Source organism: Mus pahari, chromosome 14 (assembly GCF_900095145.1).
Source record: "Mus pahari chromosome 14, PAHARI_EIJ_v1.1, whole genome shotgun sequence".
In the NCBI taxonomy this organism is placed as follows: domain Eukaryota; kingdom Metazoa; phylum Chordata; class Mammalia; order Rodentia; family Muridae; genus Mus; species Mus pahari.
Genome location: NC_034603.1, coordinates 43141661 through 43155248, shown reverse-complemented (window position 1 = coordinate 43155248; position 13588 = coordinate 43141661). Strand labels below are relative to the sequence as shown.

At 51.5% G+C, this 13588-nt stretch overlaps 1 protein-coding gene across 1 annotated transcript; it reads left to right on the top strand.

The window, feature by feature from the left end:
- Nucleotides 1–1618: 1618 nt before the first annotated feature.
- On the top strand, nucleotides 1619–13588 carry Serpinf1 (serpin family F member 1). Its single transcript, XM_021212830.2, has 8 exons — nucleotides 1619–1742; nucleotides 5257–5344; nucleotides 6885–7083; nucleotides 7570–7725; nucleotides 8169–8372; nucleotides 9227–9369; nucleotides 12604–12814; nucleotides 13222–13588. The coding sequence occupies exons 2-8, from the start codon at nucleotides 5264–5266 to the stop codon at nucleotides 13479–13481; spliced, it is 1254 nt and encodes a 417-aa protein (XP_021068489.1). The 5' UTR covers nucleotides 1619–1742; nucleotides 5257–5263; the 3' UTR covers nucleotides 13482–13588.

The following is a 13588-nucleotide window of genomic DNA, read 5'->3' as shown; positions in this document are numbered from 1 at the left end:
CCTGCCTCTTCCTCCCAAGTGCTGGGATTACAGGCGTGTACCACCACCGCCCAGTCTGAAAATATTGTTCTTTAAAAACTAATCATTACAACTATTTATGTCGTGTGGGTGGGTGGGTGTGGGGGTGCATGAGCCATGGTGCACGCGGAGGGCAGAGGACCACATGTTGAAGCTGGCTTTTCCCTTCCATGTGGAGGCTGTGGGTACAACTTGGGTTTTCAGGTTAAGCGGTTAGCACCTTTACCTGATGAGCCACCTCACTCGCCACTTTTTCTTTTCTTTCATTGTTTTATGATATAGGTTTTCATGTAGCCCAGGCTAGCCTCAAATTCAGTGTCGCCAAGGCTGCTCTTGGACTTCTGACCTACCTTCCAAGTGTTAGGATCATGAGCAAGTGGCACCACACCAGTTACAAAAACATTGAGATTACCTTCAGCCTCTGTGTACTCAGCGGTATATGAAACTGATGAATTTCAGGGTTAGAATTGGGTTTCCTTCCCAAGACCTCTTATGTAGATGCAAACAGTCCAGATTCCAAATCCCAAATACTTTTGTTTGGTTTTTTGGTTCTTACTCATTTTAGATAAAGGGGGGATTCAACCTGGGGTCCCCAGGCACCGATCCTGTCACTGCTTTAGTTCTGAAACTCAATTCTGAGTTCTAACGCCCCAGGGCAAATTGAGTGCAAGTGTTCTCCTGTGCAGACGCCTCCACTGAGGGCCTCCTCTGAGAGTGGGTGTCTTGCACACCCCATTTCTTCCTCTGCTCAGATGTCTCCCCACTATCCTTTCTTTTCTTCTTAAAGATCTTATTTGTGTGTGTGTGTGTGTGTGTGTGTGTGTATTTTTTTTCCTTTAAGACAGGGTTTCTCTGTGTAGCCCTGGCTATTCTGAAACTTACTCTGTAGACCAAGTTGGCCTCAAACCCACAGAGCTCCACCTGCCTCTGCCTCTCAAGTGTTGGAATTAAAGGTGTGTGCTGCCTCCACTGGGATGTGCCTTTTATTCTCTCTCTCTCTCTCTCTCTCTCTCTCTCTCTCTCTCTCTCTCTCTCTCATACCTGATGAGGCCAGGAGATGGTGCCAGATTCTCTGGAGCCGGAGTTCCAGGCAGTTCTGAGTCCTTGGTATATGAGCTGGGAACAGAACTCAGGTCCTCTGCAAGAGCAGCCAGTGCTCTTAAGCACTGGGCCAACTCTCTAGTCCCCACCCCACTGTCCTTTGGAACCTTCAGAGCAGTCCCATTTCTTCATTTTCCAGGAGAGAGAGAACCACCTTGCTCCCCACCTGCGGGGAGAGCCAGAGCCAAGCGCCCGGTAGAACCCAGCATCTCCACACTGGTCGACTCATGGTCTCTCCATACAGCTTGCCTCTCAGCCAATCCTTTCAGATGTTCAAGTTCAGACCCATGACCTACCCCAGGCTGGCCCAAGTGCCCCTGAAGTTAGCCATCATGTGGAGGGTCCCAATGAAGAGAGATAAAGGTCCAAGGGAGATGTGGTATGAGAGGAGGGTGATGGGAACGTGTGGTCTTGGGGCCACATGGCGGAAGGGCAGGAGTGGGTTAAAGTTAACACCAGACAATGATGCAATCACAGATTCCAAATGGAGTCGGGTCACTTTAAGAAAGGAGTAGCTGTAATCTGAAGCCTGCTGGACGCTGGTGGAGAGGCAGCTACTAGCTTCACTGCTTCCTGGAGCCCCTCAGAGTGCAGGCTGTGAGAGAAGCTGCAGCCGACCACAGGTAAGGCAGCGCCTGGTCTAGCCTGGGGAAGACAGATATGGGAGAGGCTCCCTGGCTAGAGGGACTGGGAGTGGCAGGGGCACCCCAGAGAGTGGAAAAGAGGGGTGCAAGGAGGTGGAGGTAGGGTTATAGTAGCCCCTGCAGTTTAGGAACCAAGGTGAAGAGATGAGAGGGGAGAGAGAATTGGGGGGACAGAGGGCCAGGACTCTATTAGCCGCTCACTGTATACCAATAGGAGAGGCTGAACAGGGCTTTTGAATGGAGTTGGGAAAGGATGTGGTGGTGGGTGGTGGGAAGCAGGGAGCTAAGCTCTGGGACTGGACTCAGCAGTACCCCGGAGGGGCTCTAGTCCCACAGGCTGGGCTCTTCCTGGAGTTGCTTCCACCAGCAGTGAGCAAGGAAGGTGAGCTTCCTGCAGCCCAGCCTGACTCCTTTCGGATCGCTGCTTTTCAGAACCGTTGGGCTGCCTGTGGCCCCGCTAGGTTCTCTGTCAGCTTACTCACGTTCTCTCTCACCAGGAGAGCTGGGAGACAACCGAGGTCACGGCCTCTTGCGAACAATAAGCACCATTTAGCCTAGCTGGTTTGCGGGGTCTGGCTGCCCTCCTGCAGCCCTTGCACCTCCCGAGGCAAGCCACGGCAGGGAGTGGTCTGAGTCAAGGAAGAGAGTGGCTTTCCAAGAGCCAGCCACTGTCTGGACCTTAGCTGCCCATCAGTTCAGCCCCCCGGGGCTGAGGGGGATGGGTGGGGACCAGAAAGCTCTGTTCTGCAGGCCTGGCCTTTCTGGGGTGTTGGGAGGTACAATTATGGGATGTCTCAGGCTGATTCAGATCCCAAGATTTCAGGGGGGGGGGAAACTCCAAACTGTCCAGGGGGTGAGCGGCGTAGCCATGAGCCAGCCAGACTGAACCCCTGGAAACAGTCCTTGAGCCAGTGGAGAGAGAGGTGTCCTCCCCTGCACTGTCCGCATGGTCACTGCCATGTGGCTTGAAGGCAGCTTGGCTCTGGGAGGAGGAGGAGCAATGTGTTTGTCTCTGACTGGGTTTAATCTGAAACACATGTACTGGCTCCCACTTGTCTTCTCAGCTTGGATGTGAGACCACAACATCCCAGTTCCTGTGCCTCCTGATTTGGGGCACATGGGAAGGCCAACCTTGACTCAGAGGGGAGAATCTTGATCCCCCTCTCTGGTCCCTCCTCCCCCTGGAGCCTAGAAGTCTGGCTTGGACACTGCCCTTTGGACAGGATGGCATCATTGTCCCGGTGCCCCTGGCTAGCCAATGGCTGCCTCCCCAACCCAGTTCTTGCAGCCGGGGCCTTGCATGTGTCCTGTGCAGCCCCTGCTGCAGGCCCTCACTTTCTGCCCTTTAGGGTCTCCACTTCCTTTACTCCCCTGACTTGGGGTGGAACATTCAGACATTCCCCTAGCACCTGTCTCTGCTTATAGCTCTTGGGCCAGCATTGGACCTCTGTGTCTCCCCATGCACACCAGATTTCCCACCTCAGATTCAGTCCTCAGTCTAACCACGTGGTAACAACAATCTGTGACTTAGACCCCCCCTCTCCCGGGAGGAACTCCAGGAGGTCCCATCTGCAAGGGTACCTCATTTACTTCCTGGAAGAGGATGCCCAGGGTGACCATCTCCTCCCGTCTCAGTTGCTACCCACCCAGAGGGACCTGAGGTGCCTCTCTGAGCACCTCTCTGATAAATCAGCCTCCTGAGGCTCAGGGTAGCTGCCGGCTGAGATGAAGGGGCTGGGAAGGGAAGACAAGAAGCCTAGATCTGTATTGATTTCTCTGTTGTTCTAAGGGGTCCCTCCCTGAGCAGCTGGGTGGCAGTGCTCCTGGATGAGAACGCAGAGGTCCCTACAATTCCCACTGGGAGACCTGCTTCAGATGAGGGGTTAGGGAGAGCCAGGTTGTTTCCTGCTGGTGGTGCTGCCGAAAGCAGAGTGAAGGCGGGGTCCTTCCCTTGTTGCCCTTCATGTACTATAGCCGTCCTGTGGATTGTCTGACTTAATTTTAAGGCCCATAGTCGATGATGGCAGACTCCTAACTTCTCAGATCAGATATTTTTCTGGGAAGTCAGAAAAGTTAGTGATGCATGTGTCTGGCGGGGGAGGGCGTGTGTACATGAGAGGATGTGATGGAGTGAAGGGGGCATGTCAGCATATGTGTGCTATAGGATGGGTGGAGGGCACACTAGGACAGCCAGTGGTCTTTTCTGAGCCGTGGACCTTGTCTCCCTCCCCTAGACCTGACTCCAGGGGAGCACGGGAATGATGTGTGAGGACACACAGCCCAGGCTGCAGTTTGTCTTGTGGTCCAAGTGCCAGACCGGAGTCAGAGCAGAAAAGGGGGTTGCTTAGGGGGAAAGAGAGGAGAATGGGAGGTCCCACCAAAAACTGGTGCTGTTTAACCTGAAGGAAGGAAGGCTCTGGGGTTAAGAGCTGTTTCCATGCTAGGAAGGGGAAGAAGACATAGCCCTTCACAAGAGAAGCCAGCAGAAGGGACAGTTGAGGGCTTCCTGACCCCTGGCACTGCTAAGGGCTGCTAAGACATTGTATGGGCAGATGTGACTGTGCACGCGCCTGTGACCTCAGCACTTGGGAGGCAGAGGTAGAAGGATCACACGTTCAAGGGCAGCCTAATATAGTAAGATTGTTTCAAAAAGGAAAAAGAGGAGAGATGTTCTAAAATTTAATCCTTGTAGAAGTAGGTCAATACTACTATACTATATACAGAGAACCCGTATACTATACTATACTATACTATACTATACTATACTATACTATACTATACTATACTAGTAGGGCTTTATTCTTTAGATAGCTATGAAGACGCGGAGTCAAGGTTTGGTCCCAGGCAGTGTGGCCCTGGTTCATACCCTCTTAACTAAGAATTGCTCTTGAAATAGAAGGAAGTCAAATCAGGCATGGTGGCTCTCACCTGGAATTGTAGTGCTTAGGGGGCAAATGGAGGAGGGTAGCTGCAACTTCAAGGCTAGCCTGGGCTACATACACAAGAACCTACCTAAAAGAAAGTGTGTGTGTGTGTGTGTGTGTGTGTGTGTGTGTGTGTCTTTAGCATAGGCTTTGGTCAGAGAACTATTGGTGGATAGCAGGACCAGACCAGATGTTCTGTAAATCTATGACCTGGGCTCTGCTCCCATCCTGAGATAGGGTTCCAAATCCTACCAAAGGAGCTGGCCGTGTGCCTGCACAGAAAAGCCTTGGTGTGTGTTTGTGCTGGAACATTTTCTTGGGGCCCGAAGAGCCTGCTGCTGGGTCTTCACTGCGCTGGCGTGGGAAGGTGGGTCTCCTGATAGGAGCCACCATGGGGGCACAACTCAAGGAGGAATGCAGGGGCAGGTCAGGGACGACAGACCTCAAGCCGAGGGTCCGCTCGGGGAGGGGAGGGGCTCACTCTGCCTGACTCTTGTCCCTGTGCAGTGTGCAGTGGCAGGGGAGGGTGTGGGGTGAGGGGGTCGCTTGCTCTCTCGTTTCTCTTGTAGTTCCGGGATGCAGGCCCTGGTGCTACTCCTCTGGACTGGAGCCCTGCTCGGACACGGCAGCAGCCAGAATGTTCCCGGAAGCTCTGAGGTCAGGAGGGTGGGTAGGTGGGACAGCAGAAGAGACAACGCAGGGAGGCAGCCCTGGGTCCAGGGTGGGCTCTGGCCTTCACTCTTCTAGGCCTTGGTTACTTTAGCATCGAGACAAGAATATCTTCCCTCTCCTTTCAGGATCCAGAGGAGCTGCCACTATACGGAGGAAGTAGGGGTGGGGTCATGTCACACAAGGACAAGACGGCTGGGCATATCAGACCTGGGTTGTGGGCTCTAAGTGGGGCTTAGGGCTTAGTGACCTTAGACAATACTGTCTTGCCACTGGCCATTCACTTATTCCTCACCTACTAACTCCTCCTTCTCTGTTGGGGGTGAAGTCCAGGCCCTCACACACACATTATACACGTGACGTATTACTGAGCTCTATCCATGGACACTTACTTTGAGGTTGGTAGGTATAGATCTAAATCTAAAACTCCCAGCACTCGGGAGGCAGAGGCAGGTGGATCTCTGAATCTAAGGCCAGCCTGCTCTACAGAGTGAGTTCCAGGACAGCTAGAGCCACATAGTGAGATCCTGTCTCAAAACAAACAAACAAACAAACAAACAAAACAAAACAACAAAAAATCAAAACCAAAAAACTAAACACAAAACTAAAAACAAATCCCCCAAACCGAAAAGCAGCAGGGACTGGAGATACAGCCGGGTGGCCAAGCATTTGCCTAATGTATGTAAGAGCCCAGCTTTGATCCAAAGCCCTAGACATAAAACAAAAGGCAGAAAGTCCCTGGAACAGCAGCTAGCTCATAAGGAAGAGGCTGACACTGAAAACAGGTCAGAAAACTACAAATTCCTCTTGGGCCTGGTCAGAGGAGATGGCTTGTCAGGAAAGACAGGGAGGGCGTCACAGCAGAACTTGTCACAGCAGAACCTAGGCAGTCTAGGACCAGTCAGCAAGCTGAATAGGGAAGAGTGGTCTGAGGATAGGTTTCTTTGGGGGGGGGGAGTTCCCTGCAGAGGGAAGCGGGGGGGGGAGGGAGGAATGGATGGAGGGAGACAGACAGACAGACAGACAGACAGACACAGAGTGTATTTGTAGGTTAGAAGTCAACCCAGAGTCATTCCTCAGGTCCGTCTGCCTTGGTCTCTGAAACAGGACGCCCTCACTGATCTGGAATACACTGATTAGTTCAGGCCAATTGGCCAATGAGCCTCAGGACCTGCCTATCTCTGTCTCCCCAGTGCTGGGATTATAAGCATGCACCCCCATGCCCAGCTCTGGGGACTGAACCCAGTTCCTCCTACTTGCATGCTGGAACTTTATCTACTATGCCATCTCCCCAGCCCTATACAGGTTTTACTTTAAAGTGGGTCAGGCTTCAGGCTCAGGTTCAAGTCTGGCAAGCCCCTTTGTGTTGCCCTTTCCCCTCCCCACCTCCCAGCACACAGGTTGTGTAGTCAGAGAGCACACACTCATTTTGACCTCAGACTCATGGCCCCAGGGACCAGAGGACCACCCCAACCAGGAGGTGATACATTCACTGAGCCTCCTTACTGGTTCTTTTATTCTAACCCAGGGTTCCCCAGTCCCGGACAGCACTGGCGAGCCAGTGGAGGAGGATGACCCCTTCTTCAAGGTCCCTGTGAACAAGTTGGCAGCAGCTGTCTCCAACTTCGGCTACGATCTGTACCGCCTGAGATCCAGTGCCAGCCCAACGGGCAATGTCCTGCTGTCTCCACTCAGCGTGGCCACAGCCCTCTCTGCCCTTTCTCTGGGTGAGTGTCAGCTGAAGAAGGCTGCAGGTGGACCTGAATTTCCCCTACTCAGAGTCTCCATGCATCCTGTTCCCACCAGGGGAACAGGAAAGGGGTGGTGGTGGGGTCACACACACAATCCCTACCACTTTGTAAGTGGCACTCGACCTTGGTTCCTTAAGTGGCCTCCTATTGTGTTTTAGTCATTTAACCAGGTTCTAGGGGTACAGCTGCCATGAGCAGAGCTGGCTCCTCCTCAGAACAGGGTAGGCTATGACGGGGGGAACTTGGGGACCACATCCCACTCTTCTCTCTGTAGGTCTGATAACCTTGCCCGCAATGCGGTCATTATTTCTTTCCACGCCCTGAAGATCTTGTCCAGCTAAAATATCTGCAGTATCGGCCTCCCCGGGCTCTCAGAGGACAAAAGGATTGATGTCTAACGTCCCTACCCTGATGCGGACCCACGGGCAGTTATGAAGTCTGCTCTCCTTTTCTCTCTGGCAGGAGCTGAATATCGAACAGAGTCTGTCATTCACCGGGCTCTCTACTACGACCTCATCAGCAACTTTGACATCCACAGCACCTATAAGGAGCTCCTTGCCTCTGTGACTGCCCCTGAGAAGAACCTCAAGAGTGCTTCCAGAATTGTGTTTGAGAGGAGTCAGTAGCATGCCCCCACCCCACCCCTCAAAGTCTATGGCGTCCCAGCTGGTCCCCCAACTCATAATGCTGTCTCGGCTTCTGAAGTGCAGGCATACCCCATTATGCCTGGCCTGGGTTGTCTGTATGCTCCATGCTGTCTAAACAATAGGCTGTGTGTGCTCAGGCCAGGCCTGGCACTGGTGAGCAGGAAAGGGCCGGTGAGACCACAGAGGAACAGAAAGAGGAAGTGGGCTCTGGGAGACAGTGGGAGGGCCTGGGAGGGCAATAACACGACAGGGATAGCAACGGGTGGAATCCATGCTCCCTAGCCAGGGTTTGGGCAAGGTGGCAGATGCCCCAGCAAGTCAGGGGAAGATGCTGAGCAGGGAGCTGGGGGTCTGGCATGCTTTCAAAGTGAGGGTGCTGGTTCAGTTCTCATCTTTGATCTGTTTCCTCTCAAGAACTTCGAGTCAAATCCAGCTTTGTTGCCCCTCTGGAGAAGTCCTATGGGACCAGGCCCCGAATCCTCATGGGCAACCCTCGAGTAGACCTTCAGGAGATTAACAACTGGGTGCAGGCCCAGATGAAAGGGAAGATTGCCCGCTCCACAAGGGAAATGCCCAGTGCCCTCAGCATCCTCCTCCTGGGCGTGGCTTACTTCAAGGGTGAGGGCTTGCCCACTTGTCTCTGGCCGAGGGAGGGCAGAGTGTGTGTGTGTGGGTATGTGTATGTGTGTGTGTGTGTGTGTGTGTGGTGATGGTGGTGAACCTGAATGCAGATACCAGACCAGAGGGAGATCTAAAGGCCACAGTGCTTGTAGCATATGGGCGTATCATACCAAGTATTTCTGAATTAGCTGGCTAGTGAAATGGCTGCATGGGGCTGGGCACAGATCTCTGGCTTTTGAATCAGACCAGGTTTAATCCTGGCTCTATCCCCATGAGCCTGTGTCCTCATCTTCAAGGCAAGGATGACACAGCCCCCTCTCAGACACTCTACAATATATGCTGTCTTGCTCAGAGCAGCCCCCTGCTCCTGGAGTCCCACCCCTGCTCAGGAACTGCTGTCAGCATCCTTCTAGCCAGTGGTAAGGCCTCAGGAGGCCCTTCCACGGGCCTCCCCTGAGATCTGTTTTACTCTTGTCGCAGGAATGGGTTGACAAATTTCCATTTTACGTTGCTTTGTGACCATCTTATGGAGTAGTAGCAAGGGCGCATCCTAACTTAGAGGAAAGCCCTGGGGCTTCGTACTCCAAGTCCCCAGGGGACAGGAGAGCAGGCACACACCAGCAAGTAAAGGCCACTTTAAACAGAGGAGCTTGGTGACCCAAGTCTGAGTTTGCTACAGGAGGATAGCCAGGTGCATGGAGCCTGTGGTCTGCACCACACATGCTGGGACCCAGTGGCTCCTGTGTTCTTGCTGCTGACAGCTCAGGTTGCTTTGGCCAGGGGAGGGACAGCATGATCCTGTGGCCTTTCTGGGGATGGTGGCTCAGGATGTTCCATCTGTTTCCTTCCAGGGCAGTGGGTAACCAAGTTTGACTCGAGAAAGACGACCCTCCAGGATTTTCATTTGGACGAGGACAGGACTGTGAGAGTCCCCATGATGTCAGATCCTAAGGCCATCTTACGATACGGCTTGGACTCTGATCTCAACTGCAAGGTCTGTAGGGATGGAGGTGGGGAGGTCAGAGAAGGGCAGGGTGGGTATGGCACAGATGACCCCTGAGATGTGCAGGCTGTCTGAATTTTGCTGTGTGACTTTGGGCAAGTTAGCAATGTTCCCCCACCCTCTCTCCTTTTCTTGAAGAGGAGTGGGAAGTAGTTATCAGATCATTCTCCCAGGGGTTGTTCTAAGGCTCAAGGTCATGAGAACGGGTTTTCAAGATCTGACACTCCGAGTTGAGGACGGTGACACACCTGTAACCCCCAGCAGTCAGGAGGCTGAGGGAGGGTGATAAAGAGCCCAGTCTGAGCTGTACTTTGCGACCATCTCAAAATACAAAAAATGGCTGGAATGATGGCCCAGTGGTTGAGAGTACTGGCTGCTTGTCTGGAGCTGGTGGAACATGACTTTATTCCAGCACTTGGGAGGCAGGGACAGGCAGATCTCTGAATTTGAGCCTACATAGCAAGTTCCAGGGCAGCCAAGACTACATAGAGAAACTCTGTCTCAAGATAATTAATCAATCAATCAATCAACCAACCAACCAAATAACTACCCCCAGCCCCCAATAAAACCAACAACAAGAGCACTGGCTGCTCTTTCAGAGTCCCAGGTTCAATTCTAAAGTAGCCACATGGCAGCTTAAACCATTTGTAATCCCAGTTCCAGGGGATCCAACATCCTCTTCTGGCCTCTGCAGATACCAGGCATGTCTGTGGTGTACAGACAGACATACACCACCCATACATATGACAGACAGACAGACAGACAGACTAGGCACTTGCCAGGCTGTTCCTCAGTGGAGAATGCTTGCCTAGTATGAACAAGGTCCTGGGTTTAATCCTCAGCACTGCCAAAAACAAAGCAAGCAAGAAAGGAAAAAACTCCACACTAAAATGTTTATCTATTCATTCGTTTCTTTCTTTTTGAGAAAGCCTCATGTGGTTCATGCTGGCCCCAAACATACTAGCTGAGATGACCTTGTACTGCTCATCTTCCTAACTCTACCTCCCAAATGCTGGTTTGTTTTCCGAGACAGGGTTTCTCTGTGTAGCCCTGGCTGTCCTGGAACTCACTTTGTAGATCAGACTGGCCTCGAACTCAGAAATCCGCCTGCCTCTGCCTCCCGAGTGCTGGGATTAAAGGCATGCGCCTGGCAGGAATGTGTTTTAGTTAGGCTTTTATTGTTATGAAGAGACACCATGATCAAGGCAACTCTTATAAAAGCAAACATTTTGAGTTCAAAGCCAGCCTGGTCTACAAAGTGAGTTCCAGGACAGCCAGGGCTACACAGAGAAACCCTGTCTCAAAAAAACCAAAAATAAATAAATAAATAAATAAATAAATAAATAAATAAAAGCAAACATTTAATTGGGGCTGGCTTACAGTTTCAGAGGTTCAGTTCATTATCATCATGGTAGGAATCCTGGCATTGTGCAGACAGACTTGGTGCTGGAGGAGCCAAGAGTTCTACATCTTGATCTGAAGGCAGCCAGGAGACTATGTCCTCTGTAGACAGCCAGGAGGAGGTTCACTCTCTACCCTGGGCAGAGCTTGAGCATAGACCTCAAAGCTCACCCCCAAATTGACAATTCTGCCAACAAGGCCACACCTTGTAATAGTGTCATTCCCCATGGGATAAACATTCAAACACACAAGTCCATTGGGTTCAAATCAATTCAAACCCCACAGTGCTGGGGAGCAAACACACAGCTTCATGCATGTTAGGCAAGGGCTCAACCAAGTGGGCTATAGTCCCAGCTCAAGGCTTTTGACAGTTTCTCTCTTTAGAATTAAGAGCAAGTTTCGACAACTTGTCACAAATGTCACACGTTGACATTCTACAGCTCTAAGTGTACCTGATTTCTTTCTGTTCTAAATCAGTACTTATTAACCTTTTCTAGGCTATGGTGTCTTTGGAAATCTAAGATCTTGAAATAGTGGGGTGTGGTGATACATGCCTTCAATACCAGCACTTGAGAGGCAGAAGCGGTGGATCTCTATAAGTTTGAGGCCAGCCTGGTCTACATAGAAAGTTCCAGGAAAGCATAGTAGAGAGACCTTGTCTCAAAAAAGAAAACATATGGAAACACTCTAGAGAAGTGACATTTATGACTCCATGGGGGCTCTGGGAAGCCCAGATGCTGTGTCCACAGGCCCTATGATCAACACATCTGTTCAAAGGATCCATTTTATTGTTCATTTCTGGTTCAATGCTCTACACAAAGCAAATGGTCAGGAAATGCTGGCAGGCAGTCTCTGGGGACATTCCACTTCAGCTCCTAAGAACCAGGTCCTGATTCGTGTGGTCAGCTTGACACAAGTGAGAGTCATTTGGAAGGGTGAAACTCAATTGATAAAATGCCCCCACCAGACTGGCCTCTGGGAAACCTGTGGGTCATTTTCTAGATTAGTGATTGATGGGGGGGGGCACCCACAATGGGCAGTGTCATTCCTGGGCAAGTGGTTCTGGATGGTATAAAAAAGGCAGGCTAACGGGCCACGGGGAGCAAGCCAGAAAGCATCGTTTCTCCAAAGCTTCTGCTTCAGTTCCTACTCTGAGTCCCCACCCCCTTTTTTTTGTTTTTCGAGACAGGGTTTCTCTGTATAGCCCTGGCTGTCCTGGAACTCACTTTGTAGACCAGGCTGGCCTCGAACTCAGAAATCCGCCTGCCTCTGCCTCCCAAGTGCTGGGATTAAAAGCATGCACCACCACACCAGGCTGCTCTGAGTCCCCTTAATGACAAGAAGATACCCTGCGAATTGTCAGATGAAATAAACCCTTTCCTCCCCAAGTTACTTTCAGTCATGTTTTATCACAACAATAGAAACCGTAGACAAACCACAAGCAAACATTTGTTCATTGAATTTTTTTTTTTTTTTTTTTTTTTTTTTTCCCAAGACAAGGTTTCTCTGTAGAGCCCTGGCTATCTTCGAACTCACTCTGTAGACCAGGCTGGCCTCGAACTCAGAAATCCACTTGTCTCTGCCTCCCGAGTGCTGGGATTAAAGGCGAGTGCCACCATGCCTGGCACTTCTTTGGGTTTTAGGCTGAGAGGAAAACTCCCTACTCATGGAAAGACTTCTAGTAACCAGTAGCCTCCAGCCCAGGCTGAGGCTGGGGGAACACAAGGCTGGGGCCCTGTTACAGCAGAGGGGAAGGCAGCTGTTGGTGTTTGTTTGTTTTTTTTCTGGCTCACAACTAACTCGTGCGCATCTCTGTTGGGTTAGATTGCCCAGCTGCCTTTGACAGGAAGCGTGAGTGTCATCTTCTTCCTGCCCCTGACGGTGACCCAGAACTTGACCATGATAGAAGAGAGCCTCACCTCTGAGTTCATTCATGACATCGACCGAGAACTGAAGACTATCCAAGCTGTGCTGACTGTCCCCAAGCTGAAGCTGAGCTTCGAAGGCGAACTTACCAAGTCCCTGCAGGATATGAGTACGTTTGCAATGCCACTTTGCTCTCGGGGGCCTAAGCCTTGGAGCCTGCCACCTTGCTGACAGAACTGAGTCCTGTGACTTTGTAGGGTGGCTCAGGGAACATGGGACACTATTACAGGGGAGGGGAACAAAGAACCACCTCCCAGTAGACTCAGTTCTTGGTGTGTGTGTGTGTGTGTGTATCCCTTTGTTTCCTGTAACAGTCCAAAACCTTCTCTCAGGCCAGGCCTGGCTTCAGCCTTCTTGGCTGTATGTCCTTGGGTAGGTCACTGAGCCTGTCACTGAGTGTCTCATACCTCACAAGCCACTGTGAGGTGCTCCACTTCTAGCTTGCTCTTGAAAATCATCTTACAAAAACAGGTAGTGTGCGCGTGTGGTGTTAATGGAATCTCTCAATCTCCACAGAGCTACAGTCGTTGTTTGACTCACCTGACTTCAGCAAGATTACCGGCAAACCCGTGAAGCTCACCCAAGTGGAACACAGGGCTGCTTTCGAGTGGAATGAAGAGGGGGCAGGAACCAGCCCCACCCCAGGCCTCCAGCCTGTCCGCCTCACCTTCCCGTTAGACTATCACCTTAACCAACCTTTCATCTTTGTCCTGAGGGACACGGACACGGGGGCCCTCCTCTTCATAGGCAGAATCCTGGACCCCAGTAGCACTTAATGTCTCAGTGTTCTACAGAAGCCCCCAGAGGGAGGGCTGATTATACATTCCAGGAAGGCGGCCGGTAGCTTCAATGTAGCCTCTGCAATAAAAGAGCTTTTCCTTAA

Coding starts and splice junctions, on each gene's coding strand:
- Serpinf1 (XM_021212830.2), top strand. CDS start 5,264: ATGCAGGCCCTGGTGCTACTCCTCTGGACTGGAGCCCTGCTCGGACAC. Junction 8,373..9,226: donor GGGCGTGGCTTACTTCAAGG/GTGAGGGCTTGC, acceptor GTTTCCTTCCAG/GGCAGTGGGTAACCAAGTTT. Junction 9,370..12,603: donor ACTCTGATCTCAACTGCAAG/GTCTGTAGGGAT, acceptor CTGTTGGGTTAG/ATTGCCCAGCTGCCTTTGAC.